The 24,430-nt window shown below is 46.8% G+C and overlaps 1 protein-coding gene across 1 annotated transcript; it reads left to right on the top strand.

Annotated features, from left to right (window-relative positions):
* The first annotated feature begins 1,765 nt into the window (after nt 1-1,765).
* Nucleotides 1,766-24,396, top strand: PKD2L2 (polycystin 2 like 2, transient receptor potential cation channel). Its single transcript, XM_075131270.1, has 15 exons — nt 1,766-2,758; nt 4,110-4,211; nt 5,162-5,295; nt 7,593-7,849; nt 8,762-8,983; nt 9,630-9,858; nt 11,515-11,685; nt 14,309-14,490; nt 15,242-15,362; nt 16,484-16,585; nt 17,765-17,856; nt 19,626-19,695; nt 20,650-20,774; nt 22,659-22,780; nt 24,200-24,396. The coding sequence occupies exons 1-14, from the start codon at nt 2,674-2,676 to the stop codon at nt 22,774-22,776; spliced, it is 2,010 nt and encodes a 669-aa protein (XP_074987371.1). The 5' UTR covers nt 1,766-2,673; the 3' UTR covers nt 22,777-22,780; nt 24,200-24,396.
* The last annotated feature ends 34 nt before the right edge of the window (nt 24,397-24,430 follow it).

The following is a 24,430-nucleotide window of genomic DNA, read 5'->3' as shown; positions in this document are numbered from 1 at the left end:
CTCAGTTCATTTTATGGTTATGGTCCAGACTCTGATGATACTCCAAGTGTTTACAATGGGGTAAACAAGAGCTGAATGTTGTCCTATACCATTGATTCTCCAACTTTTGTACTGGTAACCCTTTCACCTAGCAAGACTGAGTGCAACCCTTCTTAAATATATTCGTGTTTTTAATTTATAACACCATTATAAATGCTGGAGGCAAAGCAGGGTTTGGGGTGGAGGGTGACAACTCACTCCCCCCATGTAATAACCTCACAACCCCCTGAGGGGGTCCCAACCCCCAGTTTGAGAACCCCTGCCCTATACCATAACCCAGGGGTCAGCAACCTATGGCACACATGCCAAAGACAGCACACAAGCCGATTTTTAATGGCACGCTGCTGCCTGCCGGGTCCCAGCCACTGGCCCCGCTCAGCCGGCTGCCGAACCCAGGCCGGGACCCCGGCAGGCAGCAGTGTGCTATTAAAAATCCTGTCTGCCCCGGCCTGCTCTTCTCCACCCCCCCACAGGGGCAGGGTGAAGAAGCTTGGTCCTTCTGGCTGCTGCTACAGAGCAGGCAAGATCCCCCCTCCCCCGCCTCTTCCCCCAGGGTGGTGGGTTCCTGCCCCATCTCCTCTCCCTCCCTGCCGCCAATCAGCTGATGGCCTTTGCAGGTGAGGGGGAGAAGCGGAGCTGCAGCGCACTTACTGCTCTGGAGAAGAGGCGGAGAAGAGGTGGGGACGGGAACGGGGCCGTGGGGAAGGAGGTGGAATCAGGGCATATCCCCTCCAGCCCTGTGCCGTGAGCCGCTCTGGGAGCACCCCCAGGACCCTCGCCCAAACCCCCAGCCCTCTGCCCTGACCACTGCACCCCCTCACACACTGCATGCCCTGACCCCTGCACCCCCCTGGCCCTCTGCCCTGATCCCTGCACTCCCTTACATACCGCATGACCCCTGCACCCTCTCGCACCCCCCTAGCCTTCTGCTCTGACCCCTGCACCCCCTCACACGCCCCCAGCGCTCTGCCCTGACCCCTGCACCCCCTCACACGCCCCCAGCCCCCCCACATTCCCACCCCCACCCTGAGCACCAAACAGGAGCTCTTGCACCCCCCCCCACATTCCCACCTGCACTCCTTGCACCAAATGGGAGCTGCCCAGGTAAGCACTCTACACCCAAACCTCCTGCCCCAACCCTGAGCCCCCTCCCTCATTCTAGCTCCTAGCCAGACCCTGCACCCCAACCCCCAGATCTGCTCCTTCACCCCCAGCCCTGTGCTCAGTGCACTCCCTCCCTCAGCTCAGTGCAGAGAGAGAGAGGAAGAGGAGGGGTAGAACCAGGGAGAAGGTAGGTACCCACTCTGTGTGGGCAGGGCCGGGATCCCAGACCAGCCGCAGTCTGACTGGGGCCTGTGGCCGGAACCCCGGCTGGCAGGAGCCAGCGGACGGAACCCCAGACCAGCAGCAGGCTGAGTGGCAGTGGGCTGAGCCGCTCAGGGGTCCCGGCCGCAGGCCCCGCTCAGCCCGCTGCCGGTCTGGGGTTCTGGCTGCCGGCCCCTTGCCAGCCGGGGTCCCGGCCGCAGGCCCCGCTCAGCCCGCTGCCGGCCTGGGTGAACGGAACCCAGGCATAAGATCAGCATTTTAATTTAATTTTAAATGAAGCTTCTTAAACATTTTGAAAACCTTGTTACTTTACATACGACACTAGTTCAGTTATATAATATATAGGCTGATAGAGAGAGACCTTCTAAAAAACGTTAACACGTATGACTGGCACACGAAACCTTAAATTAAAGCGAATAAAGGAAGACTCGGCCCACCGACCCCTGCCACAACCGCTGAAATTAAGCCGCCTCTGGCGTGAGAGGGCAGAGAAGTAACTTGCTGCCCAACAAGGGAAATGGTGACTGAGGGCGCTGTGGAGAACTCCAGTCTTTTAAGGACATTTGGCACTTCTTGCAAGTCCACAAAGAGCCTCATTTCTGGCTTATCTGAAGGATCCACAGCCGAGAAAGTACAGAGCCTTCAGCCTATTTACCTTGGCGGCCGGGAGGACAAAAGAGCGCCTGTGCCTTGACTTCCAGATGTGGCAGCACAGGCTCACAACGAGCCTGCTTCCAAGCCAGCAGGATCCAGCCCCAGTGAGGGCGGAGCACAGCTCATGACCCCAGACAGCAGCCAGGGCAGACCTACGGCACGCAGGGAGCAACTTCTTCCCATGCCTAAGAGGAGAAAGGGGGCTCCGTGCGGGAAGCCGCCCCGGCCCCGGCCCCGTGCGAGCGGACGCGGGCTCAAGTCGCCTCCTGACACCATTCAGCCCCCTCTGTGCACGGCTGGGTCCCCCCCACCATGGCTGCTGCCTGGGTGTGGTCGCTGGCCAGCCCTGGCTGGCGGGGTTCGCCAGAGGTCAAGTCCGGCCTCCTGCGCTGAGGCGGGACCAAGCCAAGCGGGCCCAGCCCTGGCCGGCGTTTGCCCGAGCGGGTCTTCAAAACCGCCGGGGATGGGGGATGCCACCGCCGAGGGCGGAGCGTCGCTGTTTGGCTCCCCGCCCGGCGGCGCGCCTCGCTGCGGGCCAGCCCGAGCTGCCGCGGGTTCGGGGCCGGGGCCCGGGTCAGGCTCGGCCGAGCCCGCACAGTTCGGCCCGGTCGCCGCGCGAGCCGCGGGGTGGCGGTTCGGAGCCGAGTCCCCGCCATGGAGCACCCCAGCGGGCCGGTCGGCCTGGAGGCGGCGGAGCCCCGAGCCGAGCGGCGGCCCTCGGGGACCCGCAGAGTGGGCGGTGGGTGGCTGGGGGGGCGGCTGGGCCCAGGGCAAGGAGCCACCGGGCCCAGCGTCCCGCGGAGCTCAGGTCCCCCCGAACAGCCCAGGCCCCCCCCGTGCACCCCAAGCTAGCCCAACCCCCCCGGGCACCCCAAGCTAGCCCAGCCCCCCCAACCCAACCCCCCCGTGCACCCCACGCTAGCCCAACCCCCCCACCAACCCAACCCAGCCCACCCTCCGTCCACCCCACGCTAGCCCAACCCCCCGTGCACCCCAAGCTAGCTCAATCCCCCCAACCCAACCCCCCCATGCACCCCAAGCTAGCCCAACCCCCCCCCCCACCAGCCCAACCCTCCCGGGCACCCCACGCTAGCCCAGCCCCCCCAACCCAACCCCCCCGTCCACCCCACGCTAGCCCAGCCCCCCCAACCCAGCCCACCCTCCGTCCACCCCACGCTAGCCCAACCCCCCGTGCACCCCAAAGTAGCCCAATCCCCCCAGTCCTCCTCCATACACCTCAAGGTAGCCCAGCTCCCCTCCCACCCTGGCATTGAGCTAGCTCAGCCCTGGCCCTGTGGACCCCAAACTAGCCCAATCCCCCCCCCCCAGCCCACCTCCATACACCCCAAGCTAGCCCAGCCCTGGCCCCAGGCACCCCAAACTAGCCCAGCCCAGCTTCTGTTCACCCATCTAAACCAGCCCATCCTTGATGGCTACCATGTCCCTTCACAACCTGTAGGGTCTGTCCCTGCACCTCCCATCATTGTGAGCCCAGCTCAGCCCAACCCTGCCCGGCTCAGTCTGGAAAGAGCAACCTACCCATCCCCTGCTCAGCTCATCCAGCACCCTTCAGACCCAGCCTCACCCATGGCTCCCTCTCCCCCATGCCCTTGGCCATTCCAGGCCTTGCACAGTCCAGCCTAGTCCACCTGTTATTGATTATTGTGTTTGTACAGCAACAACAATATGGTAGGCATTCTCGAGCTAGGTCCCTGACTAGGTTTAGAGGGACAGGGATGACTTAAAAACAAAGAAGAGGGGATGGGATGCAACCAAAGAGTGTCCACCCCCTTCCCATTCCTGCAAGTGCTTCACCTGCCATCCCATTCTTTGAACAATCCCAGCACTCAAAGGGAGGGAAATTCCCCAAGCATGCACATTCCTCTGATTTGAAAGCTCCTTCTTTCACTGCATATAAGAATTTCAAAACATATTTAGGAAACCTCAGGATTAAAAGGGGTTTCACTTTACAAATGTTAAAAGGCCTGGGGATTTTCTCTGCATAGTTGGAATCTGGTTTTAATTTTATTTTTTCTTTGAATATGTATGCCCCTCCTCTACTTCCCTGCATTTTTATTTCACATGGTTAGGTATTGTGAAACCTCGTCTGACCTATAGCAGAGAGCTAGAAATGAAAACTACCCTTCAGGAACTGCTAATCTACATCATTTTCCTTACAGATCTATGTATATGTAAGTCCACCAATGAGCTAAATGAATTATAATGTATGGTTTTCAAATATTTTTTGGCTTACAAAGCGAGAGCTACACCTCTTTCAATGTATAACATTGGGCTAGGAAGGCTGAGAGTTACCACCACTCAGGGCTGGTCTACACTATCGCTTAAGTTGATGTAACTTACTTTGCTCAAGGGTGTGAAAACGACATTCCCTGAGCGAGGCAGGTTAGGTCGACTTAAAGCGCCGTCCACACTGCACTGTGTTGGCAGGAGACGCTTTCCCACTGACACAGCTTCCGCCTATCACCGCGGTGAAGGTGAGATAGCGTTCTCCCGTCGGCAAAGTATGTCTTCACCAGACGCACTACAGTGGCCCAGCTGCGCCGATGTAGCATGGTAGTGTAGACATGCCCTCAACCTCCCACCCCTTTGACTTTCAGCTAGTGGTGTGGTTTCATTTGCAAGTGCCCCGACAAAACTTTTCTTCCAGAACAACAGTTAATGAAGATGGTACCCCATTGTAAAACTGAAGTAACGCTTAACTGAAGTACCATCAGAATCTGGACTATAACAGTAAAATGAATTGAGATGAAAGGCACTATGAAATTGGAAAATATTATACACCCCTCTGGTGCTTAACAAACTTATTTCCTTTGATTTAAGTACATTCTAAACAATGAGCTTTGGCACCTTGTAATGCATGCAGGGCCCCAGTATATAGTTACTGTGACAAGGTAAACAGGTACCCCAGGTGGCTTATCTGCTTAAAGTATATTAAATGAAAGTGTATAATTTTCATTTGCTTTTAACAGACCAAAAGTACCTCCATTTTTAGGTTGTTTCCAGGCTACTACTTTTCCAGTTTGATGTAAGCAGCACTCTCGGGCTATCACTGTGCTACCGGCAGTTGTCTTCATCCTCAGGCCTCATTTTACAATCAAGCCCTTTCTTTCTTCCTTGCTAGTGACATTTGGCATGGTGAACACAGACATGTATTACCTGAACAAAGTTATGTCAAATCTCTTTCTGGAAACCTCTGGGTCTGAGACAGATAGAAGTTCCTTCAAGACCATAGGCAGCGTGGTTGATTTCTGGAAGGTAAGGTTCTAATTTTAATTTTTTTGTTGGGAGCTGACTAGGAGGGCAAGCTTTTAGTGTTATTGTGCAGCTTCCAAGGTGTTAGCAACAGTGGAACATTTTGTATACAAGGCTTATCCAGACCAGAAGAGGCCTCGTGGTACAGAAACCGACGTAGTGTCTCACCAGCTGGAGAAGGGTTGAACTCCTCTAAGTTTGTAAAAGTTCTGAGTACAAATATAAGCATTTCTGATAGACTAACTATAGGAGGGGATGTTCATAATTGTTCTTTACTACTCTCGGTTTTAGGACTGGGATAATCAGAGGAAAATAGAAAAGGGATTACTTTGATTTTACAGTTGTCTCGATTTTCAATTGCAAAGAAAGCGGCAAAGAGTCCTGTGGCACCTGACGAAGTGGGTATTCACCCACGAAAGCTTATGCTCCAATACGTCTGTTAGTCTATAAGGTGCCACAGGACTCTTTGCTGCTTTTACAGATCCAGACTAACAAGGCTACCCCTCTGATAATTGCAAAGAAGTGACTTTCCTGGGGTGGGTTAGCACAGGACAGGTCCTAACAGCTCAGCCAAGAGGAACATTCCCCTTGATTATCTGGTTTGCCACTGGGATTCCACCTAGGGTATGTCTACACTGCAAAAATAAATAAATTCCTGAAGCAGCGAGTCTTAGAACTCGAGTCAACTGTCTTGGGCTTTCACCATGGGGCTAAAATTAGCAGTGTAGATGTTCCCTCTCAGGCTGGAATGCAGACTCTGAAACCTGGTGAGGAGGCAGAGTCTGAGAGCCAAAGCTCTCCGGTCTGAGTGGGAACTTCTACACGGCTACTTTTAGCCCCATAGCACAAGTCCACGTCAGTTGACCCAGGCTCAACTGCTATGGATTTTTCTTCATTGTAGACATATGCTATGGCTATGGGTACGTCTACACTGCAGTAGCACACCTGCGGCTGGCCCATATCAGCTGACTTGGGCTCACGGGGCTTGGGCTGCAAAATTGCAGTGTAGATGTTCGGGCTGGGGCTGGAGTCCAGGCTCTGTGCCCCAACGTCTACGCTGCAATTACATAACCCACTGCCTGAGCCCTGCAAGCCCGAGTCAGCTGACACGAGCGAACCATGGGTGTTTTATTGCAGTGTAGACATAACCTTTGAGTCTAAGCTTTCATATAAAGCTGGGTGCAAGATGCTCACACAGATTTTTACCACTAGATGGGGGACTCAGCTCAGTTTGCTATAGCGTCCAGGCAACATTAGAAGACACAAAGATTGTAATTCTAGGACTATTTTTTTTCCTAGTTAAGATTTAAAAGCAGTGGAATCTGATAACATCAGTATGGGGGACCCATGCCGCCCCTTTGATCACTAGTTGGATCCGTACAATTCTGAGCTCCCCCAACACATGTATTAATGCAAAATCTCCGTCTTTCAAAAGACAGAGCAAATTGTAATATGCATTCTAGTGCCAAGCTGCGTCAATCATATTTTTATTGGTTCTAATTAGCACTCACCTAAGCTGTAACATTCTTTATCAGCAGCTAAGTAGCTCTTAGAAAGGGGGGGGGGGAATTCTTTTCTGCTTTCAAAAACAAAGTCTGATCTTTTTGATCAAAGCTCAATTGATTAATATAAGCCAGGAGCAAACCCTTAAGTACATATCAAAACTGGTCTTTGGAAAGTCAGATTTGATCCCAAATAACCAAATGGTCATTACAGAACTACATGTAAATGTCACAGTTCAGGGCAACTACACCCATATTCTCTCCATGGTCCAGCAAGGGCACCCACTCTAGGCTCCCAGCCATCATCTCTCTTGGGTGGAAACCTGCATCTTTCTCCCTCCTGACTGAGGTTTTTTTTTTTCCAGGCAGCACAGTTCCCTGCCTATACTGTGATATTCCCAGCAAGACAGTGTGCCCAATCATGCCAGTATCTGCACTTTGCTTTCTCTTCGAAGGCCATGAACAACATGATTGCCAGAAGCTGGGAATGGGCGACAGGGGATGGATCACTTGATTACCTGTTCTGTTCATTCCCTCTGGGGCATTGGCCACTGTTGGAAGACAGGATACTGGGCTAGATGGACCCTTGGTCTGACCCAGTATGGCTGTTATGTTCTTACAACCTATCACACTCCACTGTTCTTAGCTTTTGGAGAACAACTAGGTTTTCTGCCTTAACTTGTAATTTCTAGCCTTTTATCTGAGAGCTCTATAAGGAAGATTGGTATCTTAAAAAACTTACACTGAAAGTGGCCTTTCCAACTCCTCTTAATTATCTAATATCATTGTGTTATGTAGTTTGCAGAAGGACCCCTGCTTGATGGTCTGTACTGGGACACATGGTACAACAACAACACATTGACTAGCCACAGAAACAGCAGTCATGTTTACTATGAGAACTTACTTTTAGGAGTAGCCCAGATTCGTCAGCTAAAAGTCCGCAACAACACATGCGCCATCTATCCCTATTTCCGAACATTTCTGAAAGAGTGTTATCATGAATACCGCTATGTAGCTGAAGATAAATCTGATTTTGGTTTAAAGAATGGGTCTGTGTAAGTACTGTAGTCTTCCACTTTGGATTTTCTTACTATTTACTTTGGATATAGGTTTAGAAGACATGTAAGATTTTTAAAATCCCATGACTTTCAATGAGAGTTGGACACTTAATTCCCTTAGATGTTTTTCAGAATTCTATCCATAAAACCTAAAAAATGCTCAGTGCAATTTCCATTGTCGTTGCTTTACTGCACAGATTATCTCAGTGATCTAACCTTGTTATTTCTAAATTGATACAATTACACACAAAATGGGACAAGTTCTTCACTGATTTACATTGGTGCAGCCCCACTGATTTGGCACCACAGATGCACAGTTAAAAAAAAAAAAAAGACTAGGGACTATGGACCAAATTCAGCACTTGCATAAGATGTATGCAACTCCATTGATTTGATTGGAAAAGCATCAAATTATGGGAGGCCACTTCTGGTCTGATACTAATGCCATGCAAACAGAGGTAAAGCTGGCTTTTCAGACCTCCAGAAGAATTCTTCAGCCATTACTACACATTTTATTTTGGATCATTTAAATCCATTTAAAGAGAATGTAAACTGGATTACTATAATAGCAATAATCTGTGTGTAAACATGAGATGTTCCATTTGGATATAGAAGGTGTAAGCTATTATTTCATCTGCTTTATCATGGGAGAAATTCAAGCTCATAAGTGCATCTGTCTTTGAAGAATGTATTGACAACCCAAATTAGATATATGTAAATCTTCCAAGGCCAAGTCTCTATTCCATTTTTCCTAGTGAGGAAAGGATCATTTAGGAGCCTGGATTACAGTCCAAAATACAGTAGTGGTTGAGTGAAGCATAGGAACTGGAAAATAATTGGATACATTAGAAACTTCTTCCAATCCAATTTCCCATGAGCTGAGCTCCTTTATTTCCTTGTCTCCCACAGATGGACGTATTCCTCTGCCTCCTCATTAGCCCCCTGGCACTGGGGAGCTATTGGCCTTTACAGCGGCGGAGGATTTATGTTCACCTTACCTAAATCAAAGAGTGAGAGCATAAGGAAGCTTGCATTTCTCAGACGTAATGGCTGGCTCACTAGAGGAACAAGAGTCGTATTTATTGACTTCTCAGTGTATAATGCTAACATAAACCTCTTCTGTGTAGTCAGGTCAGTGCTTACATTTACTCCATCTGAAATCCCATTTACTAAGGCATTATACTTCTTTAAGAGTGAAATAAAAGGCAGTTTACCTCCAGCACACCCTGTTCTGGGTTTCTCACCCAGCAGTTGGGAAGACAGCTAATTCTTAAAACAAGAGCAAATGCTTGTACCCAGTCCTGCAGAGGGTGATGCCTAGATACTGATAGCTGATTATTCCCATGGGGCAGGACTTGACTGAGTAACTTTTGCACCATCGGAGCATTGGGTATTAGTCTTGTCATCAGCTACTGAAGGAAAAACACAGAATCCTGAACTTAGGAGTTGGCAGAGTGTCTGATCTGCTCAGACACCATTTAATTAAGATCAGTGCAAATAGATGGAATACTTTAACTGACAGCACCTATTTGGATTGCGTGCCACATGCTTTTCTTGTTTTGTCTTCAGCCTATTCCATTATACTCCCTTTCTGGATGACTGAGAATTATCTTTTGAGGAAGAGTTAATGGAAATGGGAGTTGTTAAGCTTGCTATTTTTACACAAGCATTTTCCCTTATTGGATCATGTTTTAATTTTAAGGACAAAGACTTAAAGTGATGCTGTCTGATCACTGAAACCAGCAACAAATACAATCCTGTCTAAATCACTTCACAGGTTGGTAGTGGAATTCCCAGCCACCGGTGGTGCTCTTCCTTCTTCGCAGTTTTACTCAGTAAAGCTTCTCAGATACGTCACTTACTACGATTATTTCCTTGCCTCTTGTGAAGTCATCTTTTGCCTCTTCATCTTTGCTTTCATCATCCAAGAAATTTTAAAAGTTAAAAAACTGAAAACAGAATATTTTAAAAGTGCCTGGAACTGGCTGGACATGCTGCTGGTGTCGGTGAGTACTACCCAGTCCTGGCTTCTACCTGCAGGTTTGAGATCTCCATCGGAAGCTACGAGTTTGGAACAAATGGCCATTGTGAGATGTGACACAGATGGCCAAGAGAGAAAACAGTCCCGATTCAGTTCTTGGTTACAATGGGTCTATCCAATTTAATATAGTGACAAGGCCATGTTATCCAATGGGTAGGGCACTGAACGAGGGTTCAGGAGAGCTGGGTTCTCTACCCAGCTCTGCCATGGATGTGCCATGTAACTCTGGGCAAGTCACTTCCCTTCCTTGTGCCTCTCTTCCCTCTCACGCTGTGTTGTCTTGTCTATTTCAACTAAAAGCTCTTCAGGACAGGGAGTGTCTCCAGCTGTTTGTACAGCACCTGGGGCCTCTTGACGCTACCAAAATGTAAATCAGTGATGCTCAGTCTGAGGCTCGCGAGCCGCAAGTGGCTCTTTTCAGCACATGATATTAAAACACTGTGATTTAATTGTTAACCAATCAGGATGCTTTTACTATATTATTAACCAATTGTAGTTGATAAAACAACAATACTTGATCAGTCATTTTGCTGTGAGAATTTATATTTTATATATATTCATTCATTGTTTCATTACTATTTTTATTATAATATAAAAATAGTAAACGAAACAATGAATTCACACTACTGTGACTCTTCTGGGTAATGTTGATTACTAATTTGGCTCCTGAACCACTGAGATCTGAGTATCACTGATGTAAATAATTAAAAATAAATCTGATAATACAGTTTCATAATTAATTTGTGACCAAACTAAACTAGATGTGGTCCGTGGGTTTCTGAAGCCTGATCCAGACATCAGTGGGAGTTTTTCCATTAAGTTCAGTGGACTTTGAATAAAGCCCCTGGCAAGCTGCCAACGCAGCCCTCAGGCAGGAAAATTTGAACATCCTTAACATACAACCAGAATGTTAGTTTGTTGTGGGGCTAAATCCTGAATCTGTGCTCAGGGCCGTACTGGCCCACGGTGTGGGTTTTCCCCACCCATACAACAGGAAACACAAGTCTCCACTGACAGAGTTTCCCTTAAAGAGTTTTGTTGAAGAGGTGGTTATGGGGTGTCACACCCCCACCTGACTGGTAGGGAATTCTGATCCCCCTCAATCCTCCACACTGCTTCCTGGTCCAACCCCAGCCTGCATAGGAGCCTGGTTCTGATAGGAATCTGTCTCATATGGCTCCCTCGCCCCAGATCCTCCATCAGAAGATGGTCCCTAGCAGACAATTCAAGGGGGAAGTAATTTAGTACTGCCTACTTACTCATCCCTTATACGGTTGGTGGGGGACAGTGCTCGGAATCATGCCTGTCTGACCGTCCAGAGCCTGGTCCTGTTGGGACATCCAGGGAGGGGCTTTACAAGGTCAAGAGGGCAGCAGTTAAGGAGGAGATGGCACAGAGGTGACACTTCCCCCCTTCAGTGGACTCCTTCCCTGAACATGCCAGCTTGACATCACACTTCCAACACATTCCTGTACTCATGTTTCCATTCAGTGTTCCTGATGAGTCTTGCCAAGCTATATAGAGTTTTAGGCTAATGATCATGCAGCTGGGCACGATTAGAGCATTGAAGAGGAGAGGGGATATCTGGACCATAGTCTGACTAGCCTCTGCTTTTATTCAGCTGTCTATCTTTGCCATTGCCTTCAATATGTATCGTACTGTAGAGGTGTCCTTGCTGATGGAAAGCCTGCTCTCTAATGCCTATGTGTATCCAGACTTTTATTTCCTTGCATACTGGCAAACCCGTTACAACAACATGATTGCTATCAATGTCTTCTTTGCATGGATAAAGGTACCAGTTCTCCATTTTCCTACATTGTACACCAGAATCATAGTACAGTACTGCTAAGTGTATTGTAAATCTTTGCTCTTACATCTTCAAGGCTGAACTGCAAAGGTAGAGCTAAAAGTGACAATTGTGTTTATAAGATTCTAGAAGAAAAACAGGGTATCTGGCTGTTTAAGGAACCATCCCCAAGGGCCAGTCACATGCTCAATCCTTACACAACCATTGTCCTTCTAAAGACAAGTTTCACATTTTGGATCCCATGGCTAAAAGGCCTGTCTCCTATACAGAATCATTGGCCTGCTAGACTAAGTGGGGAATAATTGTGCGCAAACAGTGTTTTAAAACTCATTTATTCCCTAGACCTAGTTTTAACAAGCTCTGAGCTGGCCTATACTGATGGCACAGCCATGATAGCTGAAACTGTATTTAAAAGCTATTTAAAAATAAAGTTCATTTTGTAGTGCACATAAGGTCTACTACTAGGCACAGTGCTTTAAAAGAAAGATATGGGCAAACTGGAGAAAGTCCAGAGGAAAGCAAGAAAAATGATAAAAACGTTTAGAAAACCTGACCTATGAGGAAAGGTTTAAAAAATTGGGCATGTTTTTCTTGAGGAAAAAAAGACTGAGGGGGGACCTGTTAACATTCTTCAGATTAAGGCTGTTACAAAGAGGATGGTGATCAATTGTTCTCCACCTCCACTGAAGGTAGGACAAGAATTAATCAGCTTAATCTGCCGCAGGGGAGATTGAGGTTAGATATTAGGAAAAACTTTTGAACTATAAGGATAGTTAAGCTCCAGAATAGGTTCGTGTCAAGGTTCCTTCCTCACTCTGAACTCTAGGGTACAGATGTGGGGACCTGCATGAAAGACCCCCTAAGCTTATTCTTACCAGCTTAGGTTAAAAAACTTCCCCAAGGTACAAACTTTGCCGTGTCCTTGAACAGTATGCTGCCACCACCAAGCGTTTTAAACAAAGAACAGGGAAAGAGCCCACTTGGAGACGTCTTCCCCCAAAGTATCCCCCCCAAGCTGTACACCCCATTTCCTGGGGAAGGCTTGATAATAATCCTCACCAATTGGTACAGGTGAACACAGACCCAAACCCTTGGATCTTAACAATGAAAAATCAATCAGCTTTTTAAAAGAAGAATTTTAATTAAAGAAAAGGTAAAAGAATCACCTCTGTAAAATCAGGATGGTAAATACCTTACAGGGTAATCAGATTCAAAACAGAGAATCCCTCTAGGTAAAACCTTAAATTACAAAGAGACACAAAAACAGGAATATACATTCCCTCCAGCACAGCTTATTTTTACCAGCCATTAACAAAAGAAAATCTAACGCATTTTCTAGCTAGATTACTTACTAACTTAATAGGAGTTGGAAGGCTTGCATTTCTGATCTGTTCCCAGTAAAAGCATCACCCAGACAGACAGAACCCTTTGTTTCCCCACCTCCAGATTTGAAAGTAGCTTATCCCCTCATTGGTCATTTTGGGTCAGGTGCCAGCGAAGTTACCTTAGCTTCTTAACCTTTGCCTCTGGCTGGGAGGGATTTTATAGCACTGTATACAGGAAGGTGGTTACCCGTCCCTTGAAATTTATGACAGTTCCCAAGGGAGCATGGCAGGGACATAGCATGGGAATACCCATCACTGGAAGGTTTTAAGAAGAACAGGTTGGACAGATACCTGGCAGGGATGGTCTAGGTTTACTTGGTCCTGCCTCAGTGCGAGGGGGCTAGGAGGGGGGAAAGAGGGAGGAAAGGGGAGAATGGACTAGACCCCCTGAAGTCCCTTCCAGTCCCGCATTTCTAGGATTCTATTATTCTAAAAATGTCTGGGCCAGATTCTGTGAAGGCCCTGAGTTTGGCTTCCATTTGTACAGACAAAAATTACTCCTGTACTTTTCACTGATCTATATCTCTGGCTCAGACATTTGTAAAGTGCCAAGCACTGTAGTAGATAGGTGGCTACGAATCAGAAGAGTGCAAGCATAAGGGGAAGCACCGGGAGAATAGAAACTGCTTTTTTTAAAGTCAGGCCCCAAGCATTTAAATAAGCTACAGCAGACTCTCTAATTCATGTGCCATTAATGTAAAGAGGGGAAGTTTGTGGCTCTTGGTGCCATTCAGTCCGCCTGGCTGCTGACCATCACACAAGAATACAAATCTGCTTTTGAATACATGACTTGTCATCTTAGACTCTCAAACATTTGGGGGAGAAACCTCCTTATCAGCACCCCCACACACACACTCATACATGGATCGACCCTATTCTGGAGGCCTTGAATCATGGCTGTTAGCTGCTGCAAGCCAAGCTGTCTTGCCAGGAGTCACCATGTGCCCCAGACTTGATTACAAGCCTCAGCATCCAGTAGGAGCGCAGTCCCCCTCAGTGAGCTTTACTGAGCAAATGTATTTGGCCACCAGCCCACAGAGCAATCCTTTCCCCACAAACACGTCCAGTCCAGCTCTAACTGAAGATTCATGCTATCAATATTGATTGGACACCAGACTTAACCCGTAAGTAACTGTAAACAGGCAACACTCCAGTATCGTATTAAAGAATGTACAATATGTTTTGGTCACCTCCCAGTAATAACTTGATCTGTTCTCTTCCAGATATTTAAGTACATAAGCTTTAACAAGACGATGACTCAGCTGTCCTCCACTTTATCCCGCTGTGCCAAAGACATCATTGGATTTGCCATCATGTTTTTCATCATATTCTTTGCATATGCACAGTTAGGCTACCTGGTCTTCGGGTCACAAGTTGATGAGTTTTCCACTTTTCAGAACTGCATGTATGCAGCTTTCAAACCTTTGCAGTGCAGATACCCCATTTACTGGGCATGCAAACAGCCTCCCCTCAGCAGAACTTAAAAATACAGGCCCCCTGCCACTTATGCTACTGCAGTAATTGTACTCTCTTCAGGTAATACAAGCACTGCAAAGCTCAGAGCCCGGCAGCCCATCCACAACCCCTTCTGGATTTCCTCTAGAAAGGCATTCTCAACCATCTTGCTGCTGCTGCAGCAGACCAGATCAGATTCCAGTTGGCACCTGGAATTGGGTTTACTGCCTCCAGTACCCAATATGCTTCCAAATCAACGGTATATGCAGAGTCTTGGCTGAAAACAGCCCTCATTCCTGACAGCAAGAATAATTTGTGCATGGGCATGTGGATAGGACTGTTGCCTGATCTGCAGCCCCAAATGTACTCAGAATCATGCAGAACACATTCCCTGACCTCTAAGCCATGCTCCATTCTGCCCTGCGGGTAAAAATCAGAGAGAACCTGCTGAGTAATCACTCTGATTTTACAGGTGCCAGAATCTTGGCAATGAGTTTCCATCCTGCACTGCCTGTATCGGCCATAATTTTTATTGCATGGGCATACGTACAGAGCTAGCCAGTGTTTGGCTTCTCCCTTTCTAAACATTTATCTTCCAGAAGTTCTTTAAATCAGTAATCAAAATACCTTACAAAATAACCCCTTTAAGACTTTAAAAGAAGGTCACACAGTCACAATATTTCTGTTATTTTTTCTCCAAGTTTTACGCAGTTTCGCATAGTGCTGGGTGATTTTAACTTTGCAAGCATAGAGCAAGCCAACCGAATTCTCGGCCCCATTTACTTCATCACATTCGTGTTCTTTGTGTTCTTTGTATTGCTGGTAAGTGGTGTTTTAGTTATAAATAATAATAATACATTTACATTGAACACAAGTCATACTCAACCCACAGACTTCACTATGTGAAAGGAGAGCACACCAGACTTGGCCATGTCACTCTTATGGAGGGTTTTCATGTGACAGTGACTGCTAGGGCCTGCTGTGTCTATGCAAGCCTCTGTGTTTGCTTCAGAGTTAGCCCAGGTTCTTACCGTCGTGTTGCCTTTAACCCTCCTCCCATCTCACCTGAGTTTAATGGTGGTTTCAACCCAGGCTAGCTAGCCCAACCGGAGGCATGGGTTAAAACTCTGGATCCCGGCTTTCATTCGGGCTGGTAATCCACCCACTTTGCAGTGAGTGGACACAGATTAAAACACTTGAGTGCTGATAGTCTTCCAGTGCCTTCGCACAATTGCCTGTATTCCCAGAAGGAAAGACGATCTCCCACAATTCACAGGGAAAGAATCAGAGTGACTCAGTTTACTGCAGCACAAAGAACAGTAGAACATGCCGTCAAAAGTCTATCCACACACAGAGGAGTGCAGCACCAGTGAGGACACAGTAACTCTGGTGTAGCTTTGCAGCACAGCTGCTCACACCATGGGCTAGGTTAGCCCAGGGCTCAGTGAAGACAGACCCTTGCTGAGCTAGAGCTGTCCTCCATCAAAGAACATCACAGCACTGAATACAGGGATAGAGGTAGGAAGAGGCAGTCTGTAGTTCCATCTAAGGTGTCACACCCTTGGTATGATTCTCCTTTCCTTGATCCTCTAGCTGCACCTTTGATTGTGTCTGTTACTTACACCAGTGTAAATGTCAGCAGAATTTGGCCCTTTTTTGTAACCAGTAATCCTTAATACAAGGACACCGGTGCCCAAATGGGCATAGTTGCTACCCCTAGTTTTCTAGAACTCTGCTGCAGCAGCATCTGAGGCTGACTTTAGTGTATGTCCCTGCCATGCTCAGCACAGAAAGACTCCTGAGCACATCAGGGAAAAAGAGAAGCGGAGTCAGAATAGGGAAAGAAGGGTGCTAGATAAGAACCTAAATAGATCTGAGTAGACTCAGAGAAGCAGAAATAGAATTTACAAGAGAAAATCTCCAAATGCTTCCTTTCTATGCAGAACATGTTCTTGGCTATTATTAATGACACATATTCAGAAGTGAAAGCTGACTTTGCAGTGATACCAAGTAAAGAATTTGAGATCAGTGACCTCATTAGACAGGTAAGTACATACCTCTATAATGCTCTCGTTTAAAGGGTCACACTCACAATAGAAATATTTTTTCCAAGAAAAAAAAATATCCACAGAACTGGTTAAATGCCTGTTCTGAAATCAGTTAGTCTGTAACTATTTAAGCATACTCTGAATGTGTTTCTGCAGTTTTAACAAATAGATGAAAGCTTACAGGGTACATCTCTGAGACCTCTAATGAGGGCCCTCGTGAAAAACTTGGGAAGACCAAACAAGCAGAAATTAAAATCTTTAACCCCCACCCTTCAGCTTTCAGGCTATTTTTATACAGCATAGAGGAGCAAAAAAGGGGTATAAACCGCTTTCATCTTGAACTTTTCAGGTCACCTTTAGGCCTGAAATTAAGACCTCTTCTTCCCCTCCCAAAAAGGATGCATGTCAAGGAGAATATGCTGAACATTAAACAGTTGTGTAGGGATGATCCAGTCGAACAGACGACCCCAGGAATGGAATACAGCCATCCTGAGATCACTCCTTTATCAGAAAAATCACTATCCATTGGGATAAGGTTTGGGGTCTGCGACTGAGAATTTGGTCAATTGGATGTGTATGAAGTGTGCATTTTCATGGAGCTCACTGCAGGACCAGGGCTTCCAGCCGTGTTTGCTTGAGGTATCTGCATATATGTGCAGAATTAATTATTAGGCTCTTGCAACCATTCCATTTTCCTCTGGGGTTTTGTTGGCTTGAGTCACTAATTTCCCTAAAGCCGGATTCCAAAAGGGAGCTGGGTGCTCAGCTTTGCTGAGGAATTGGCCCACAACATGTAAGACCATTTTATACTAGGTTGTTCAGGCCCCACCAAGATGGCTTTATAAATCAAAGTGGTTTAGGTTCATAATTAGAGGGAAAAAGAGAAAACTTCTTAAGATTAAATCGAACATAGCAGAAGAAACAAGAGGCTAACTGGATTCACTTGTATATTGTCTTAGTGGATCCCACGAGGCCTTTGACTATAAAAGGCTAAATTTTCGGAGCTGAATGCAACACTCATAGGATTCATTTCTAAAGTGCCAATACCTCACGTTGAATTCAGGCATTACAAGCTTTTTGTGTCATGGCTTGTGAGGAAGCATTTCTCTCTGTAGAAGACCCGATTAGACTTTAACTCACTTGGTGCATTTTCCCCTTTCTTTAAATTGTGCTCAGAGTTACAATAAAGCCCTTGTGAAACTCCGGCTGAAGAAATCAAAGATGGAGGATTTGTATCCAGCAGGTGGAAGCTTGCAAAGCATGAAAACGTAGGAATCCAGCCCTGGCATTTTTTTCTTTAACTTTCAGTAAATTACTTTTAATCCATCTACTTAATTTTCAAATACACTCTAATATATGGAGAATGGTGCAGGAGGAAGAGTGAGTGAACTCTGTGACCCAGATCCTCAAAGGTATTTAGGAGTCTAATTCCCATTGATTTCAGGGGCACGATGTCCTCATTTTCACTCTTCGTTTCCTGGGTACGACTCGCAATGATAGCAGCAGGAGGGCAGAATGAAGCTCTAAAGGTGTTTCGCACTGTAATTTGGTGATCATAGAAGTCAGAGATGGGAAGATCCTGCCTGTGCTAAGGGGGATGGACAAGATAAGATTGCTCTCTGGAGTATATTTTCATATGATCTCAGCCCTTATCCCTAAATCAGCCTTAATAGTCTTATTTAAAATAAAAAAAAAAATGCCTAGCTCTGTTATAGTGCTTTTCATTCAGCTCTCTCAGAGAACTTCAGAAAAATGATACCATTTTACCAGTGGGGAAACGTAGATTAAACATTAGATTGAATGAGTTAATAAATGAGACTATTAAAAGCTTTGGTTAAATTGCAGTGGTTGCCATTTAAGTAGTAAATATTTTCATCTGTGAAGAACAGAAAAATATTGTGACTTATTTGCACCGTGATATGGGGAGAAGAATGTTCCATTTTTAATAGCAACCTCTGCATAAATACTTACTGTAGCAACTATTGCTAACTCACTGTGCTGCCTACACCTTTCAGAAGAGCCCACTGCAGTCTTTGGCTGCTAGGACACACAGGGCCAGCTTCAGAATGGTTTCTTTGCTCGCACAAAGGGGAATGCATGCTCAGACATGCATTCATGTGGTGTCTGTGATGCTATGCGGGCCCTTGGTATGAACGGGACTCTGCATGGTCCTTCAGTCATTACAAAATAAACTACTGATTTTCATCCTGAAGGATCTTAATGCTCTAACATCCTCACTGCCAGGAGTGAAGGTAAGAGTTCCCAGACTGGTTCTGGGGTGTTTTCTTTTTTCCTGCACAATAAAAAGGTGAAAGGAGCATCTACTCTCTCTCCTGAATGAAAGCTCGTTTCTGGCCTGAGAAGGGACAGCTAATATCCATCTCCTTGGGGAGTGGTTAAATATTGTCCCTTTCTTGGGAGTTTCTCATTAAAAGGCCTTCTTAGCACACTAAATGGATTGGAGCCATATTATTTATGTGGACCCATAGCCAACCAAGTACTAAACACTCCCCACCCACCCATGCCTTGATCCCCAAGTCTTGCGGGAAGCCTGAGGGCTTCAGCCCTGAGCAACAGGGCAAAGGTTACAGGCCCCCCAACCTGGGGCTGAAGCCCTTGGACTTTGGCCCCGCTGCCTGGGGCAGTGGGGCTTGAGAGGGCTCAGGTGTCAGTCCTTCCTCCTGGGATTGTGTACTAATTTTTGTTGTCAGAAAGGGGGGGGGGGTCACAGTGCAATGAAGTTTGAGAACCCCTAAGCTAGGTGGTTTTAGCTCTTGCATCTTCTCTGTCAGTAAAGTCCTCCTATTGGTACTATGACTGCCAAATTTCCTCCATTCAATGGCCCGTTCACTGTTATGAGGACTTACAAAGGTCCATCAGTGTGTCTTGTTCATTACTCTCACAAGACAAATAGTCCAAGCCATCAATCCATCTCACAGACCTGTCCTTTTTCTTGCTAGAGAGATTTCCCCCCATACCCTCCTGAGCCTCAAAGACGTACTCTGACATGATTTTCCTTTTTTAGTATGATGGATAGCAAGGGGCATTCTGCCTCCAAAACAGACGATGCTCTGAAGCTTTCCAGAAGATCTAGTGTGGACGAGAAGGTAGACTTTGTTTCTCTTTTTTTCTTACCAAAAGGCATTGACGTTATTTTAGATTTTACTCGCAATGGTCACTAAGTGGAGAACATGAGGAGGGTTTCAGTTGTATGTTGATGTAACACGCTAACATTTTACATAATGGAGGTAGCATTCAAACTTGAACGCGGTGAAATGAGTTTTCTAGTTGTATTCTCTAGCCCTCAGTGAAAGGTCATCCACAGTGCCACTCTGTTCAGGGGAGGCCAGGCATCAGAAGAGCAGAGCTGCTGCCAGCTTGAATTAAGTGCCTTTGCAGAGACCGTAGGCTGTGGGAACAGGTTCTCAGCTAATGAGTGGATCATTTAACCAAATGTTGAAGCAATACAAGAAATAGAAAGCAAAATGCTATATAAGGGGCCTGACTGGATCAGAGCCCCCATCTGCTTCCAAGCATCAGAGAGAGCAAGTGCTTCCACAGGTTTTATTTTGTGCTACAGAAGGAAGCGAAGAATTCCCAGGGGGCTTGTAAAGTCCCTACTGAGGCAATAGAGGGTCACTGCTTCATTGCAACCTTGTTGCCTCCCCTTGAACTATTTAAGAGTCCATAAAAATGGAGCTTTGACAGCTGCTTAGTGGAAACTGCCTTGCCCCTGAAAATTCTTTTATTTTCTCTACTCATTTTGTAACATTCCCTCTCCAGGTAAAGCCATTTTGGGGCCTCTCCTAACTCTGAATGAATATTTATATTTATACCCTCCCCCTCCCGCAGTTTTGGAAAGATCTGATGCAGAATTCCCTTTAAAAAGAAGAGACGAGACTGCCAAAAAGCCAGAAAGCAATTTTCCCCCTACAGCTGCATGCTTCCTAAAGTACACTGTGTGAGCACGTGTTACCTACAGTGTGTGCGTGGGAGACAGCTAGCTCTTTATACAATGGGGCTTTTCTTCTAGAAAACATACCCTTTCCTCTGTTGAGCAGGGTTATCTAAAGTCACCACAGCTACAGCAGTGGAAGGAGAAGCTTAACCAGAAGTATCGCTCTGCTGAGAATAAGGAATTGGCCGTGGCTCCTCAGGACCAAGTCTCTCCTCAGGAATTTCAGCAGTATGTCTTTGTCATAGTTGGACAGAGTAGCACTGGCTACTGTGTCTGTTCTAAGTGGGAGGAGGAGGTAGAAGTGCTGGCCCCTTGCAGAGGAGCCTGGCAGGCTGCGGGGAGAAATCAGCTTGGCTCATCTCCCACCTCACTACACTTTCGTTTTTAATATTCATTCAGCTGAGGTGCAGCAGCCTATTCTCAATGGTCACCTGTGCCACTTTTTAACTGGGGTTTTGTACCAAGTCACCTGAGGGACAAGTAATCAGGTCAGCACCCGTTAGAAAGAGATTGTGCAAATGCACACAGGCCTCCTGAGAGAGAGAGCAGAAGGGGCAAGTGGGAAGATGAGCAACTTCTAAATCCTGCCCTTCTTAAAATCTGTGAGGATCAACTGACGTGTATTGTAACCAACATGACCAGGATGGGGATAGAACCCGCCACCTTCACTTACACAAGCAGAGGTTTCTAATCTCCAAAGTTCCAGTACTATTCTGTGAGCAATAGTACGCGGCTGTGCCAGCGGCTAGACACCCAGCTTTGCATAGGGGTTGGTCTACTCGGGAAAGTTAATCTAGTAGAAGGTAAGGGGTAAATTTAAAAACGCTATAACTATTCCAGTATAGCTTATTCTGAAGTAGTTACTCCAGTCAGTTTCCTCAAGTCTCTTCCACCAACAGAAGTCGATGCAAAAAAAAAGACATCACCTCACCCACCTGGTCTCTCTACAGCCCTAAGTTTGACATTCCATCCAGCAAAGGGCAGGGCAGTAGTCTCACTCACCGTCGATTACACCCACGCGGCTTAGCTACACGAGAAGGTTTTGCTTCTTTAAGCATACCAGCACTGTTAAAGCAGGAAACTGTAAGCAGTTATGCTGGTGCGTTTAAAGGTGCTTATTCTGGGCATGGCTTATTCAGGCTCAGGAATCGAAATCAGCTATACCCGGTATAAGACACCTTTATACTGCTAGAACTGCATCCAGAGGCTGGGTTGTACCAGTAAATCAGTTAAAACACACACACCCTATGCTGGAGTCTGAAAATCATGCTGCAATAAATAAGGACTGGAATGGGATGGCTGAAGAATTCCCCTCACCATGGACCAGGTCCAAGGCCAGCTGACGTTAACAGAAAGAATCCCACTGGTATCAGTGGGTGGGGATCTGGCTCACCATTCCTCATTGCCCATGTTTTACGTTTAGTTGTGGAGAACAGCAAGTGACAAAGAGAGAGAGGAACAATTTGGGGAACACTAAATTATTGGGAGTAAATAGATGTTTTATATCTACTGTACCGAGAATACGGGGCATAGGGGGTGAGGTATACCTCAGCGCAGAGACTGGGCAACACCCTCCCCTCGTTGGCCCCGACACACCAGGCTCAGCAGGGAAGCGGCACAGAAGCTTGCTGTCCTGCCAGGGCCCCATTAAGTGTTGTGGGAAGGGACCAATATGCAGAGGTAAAGAAAGGGGTCGTGGTGACATCCCCCCCATCCCCCATTCGCTTGGAAGTGTCACAGTCGCTGCCTGGAGAGGTAAGCTGAGATTGTAAGCTCTTTGGGGCAGGGAATGTCTTTCCAGTCTGCATTTATACAGCACCAGGGACAGGTCACTTACTCGGATCATCTGAGTATCTTTCACTTAATCAGTTCCCTGCCACTGCAGCGCTGTAAGACTATGGTCTAATTATTGTCAATGGCAGGCTTGGTGTGGAGGTGGCTGCATGGCCTGTGATATACAGGAAGTCCCGTCTGGCCTTGAACGCTCCTGGCCCATGGCTGGGATTACCACAATACAAATAACGAGGATGACTTTTACAAACAAACAGAGTTCTGAAGACCAGACAGTGCCCCCTGGGTACAATTTATCGGTGCATTTTTATTCTGTGCTAGACTTTTCAGATACGCGACGGAACTGGAGAAACGACTAAACGAGGTTAGCATGAAGCTGAGCAGAGTTCTGAAAGGCATGCCTGACCTGAAAGGCTCTCCAGACAAGAAACCGAGATAGTGAGGTATAAAGGATGGGCCTGTTTGTAACCCCAGATGGGCTTATTTCTTTGCTGACTGAATTTCTGAGTCATCCACAGGAGTCTCTCTCTCTCCTAAGCTCCTGCGTTTCTAGACAGGAGGAACAGGGACCATTTCTCTTAACATTTTTCTTAAGTTGAAACAGAGAAATTCAGTGTTAACCCCCCTACCTCCCTGTAATTGTGAACCAATGTGTTCACCAGGACTGAGTGAAATTCATGCTCCCCCAACCCCCAGTCCCACTCCCACACAAACACACCAAAAGCCAGAGTTAGTCAGGCTCTGTTCAGGAATCTCTGATCCCCAAGCTGCAGGCAGGGCATGGAGCTGCAGGAGAACCCAGCTATGGCTGTTCTAGCCAACAGGCTGGATCAGGGTGGCTGCCTTTTCATATCCCCTAAAAGACATTTTGAGTCAAAGGATCCATGTAGTTGCAGATCCTACAGTCCCACTCTGGTCTGCATTCTACCACCTCCCCTCTGATATGGGGGCTGCCTGGAGACAGCCTTCATGGGGCCGTGGCTGCAGAGACTTCCCCGGTAGAGCTCCACCACTCATAGAGCACTGGTCCGGGACTCAGCGAACCTAGATTCTATTCCTGGCTCTTCCATAAGCCTGTTGGGTAAACTTGGACAAGTTGCTGCAGTTCTGTGCCTCAGTTTCCCCCATCTTTGAAATAGAGATAATGATACTGACCTCCTTTGTAAAGCACTTTGACATTTACCGCTGATAAGAACTAGATAAAAGCATTACAGACTTTTCTGTGTTACAGCAGATCCTGCCCACTGAAAAGGATGGAAACACTTGTTTCTTAACAGGCCTTCCTTTGGCTCCCACCTCTCACAAATTAGCTTTGTCTCACCTTGTCCAACAAAATCTGATTCACCTATAAAACATCCAGTCCTTCTTCAGTTGAGCCAGTAGGGGGAGCTTTCCTCTTTGCTTGCCAAATCAAAGCAGCCAGCATCGATTTTAAACAGAGCAGCCTGTCTTGGAAGGTGGATTAGGGATTTTTTTTTTTTGTGGGTCCCCCCCGTGTATTTGATGCTCATGGGAAGTGCTGGATTGATAGTTCTGGGGACAGAGGTCTCTGTCCATCCATTAAAACACACACCACACAGGCAGAAGCAGCACAAGCTTCCCCACTCCATTCTAGCCCAAACCTAATCTAGAGGGACCAATGCCAGGGCTCAGAAGATGCTTCCCTGCCTGTCTTGTCTCTCCCCACCCGCAACAGCTCATTCAGGTCTTTGCCATCAATGGTACCCGTCAGGGTAGACAGACACCACCAATACATTCCCCCATTGAATGGCTCAGGTGCAAGCTTTTAAAAAGAAGCCAGAGGTGGTTCACTTAAAACTAGCTGGTAATTGTGATGTTTGTTTGTTTGTTCCTGGTTACAGCTGCAGAGAGACAAATTGCACAAAACAAATCATAGATTCCAAAGCTTTCCAAGCATGCTGGCAACTGGCTCTTCCCAGCTACCTCTGAAAGGACAGAGACGCTAGGGAAGATGGAAGACCATTCAACTACAGGGCCAAGTTCCCAAATGTCATGAAAAATAAAATAAATAAATAAAATCAGCTGATTTTTATCTGTATGCCTGCTAAATGACTGGCTTATTTGGCACACAG

Source organism: Caretta caretta, chromosome 8, assembly GCF_965140235.1.
Source record: "Caretta caretta isolate rCarCar2 chromosome 8, rCarCar1.hap1, whole genome shotgun sequence".
Classification (NCBI taxonomy): domain Eukaryota; kingdom Metazoa; phylum Chordata; order Testudines; family Cheloniidae; genus Caretta; species Caretta caretta.
This window is presented reverse-complemented; position numbering and strand designations above follow the sequence as displayed.

Bases quoted from the DNA above. Each gene is read 5' to 3' on its own strand.
- PKD2L2 (XM_075131270.1), top strand. From the start codon at position 2,674: ATGGAGCACCCCAGCGGGCCGGTCGGCCTGGAGGCGGCGGAGCCCCGA. The intron at 8,984-9,629 runs GTCAGTGCTTAC...ATCACTTCACAG, and splicing joins AACCTCTTCTGTGTAGTCAG to GTTGGTAGTGGAATTCCCAG. The intron at 15,363-16,483 runs GTAAGTGGTGTT...CTTTCTATGCAG, and splicing joins TTGTGTTCTTTGTATTGCTG to AACATGTTCTTGGCTATTAT.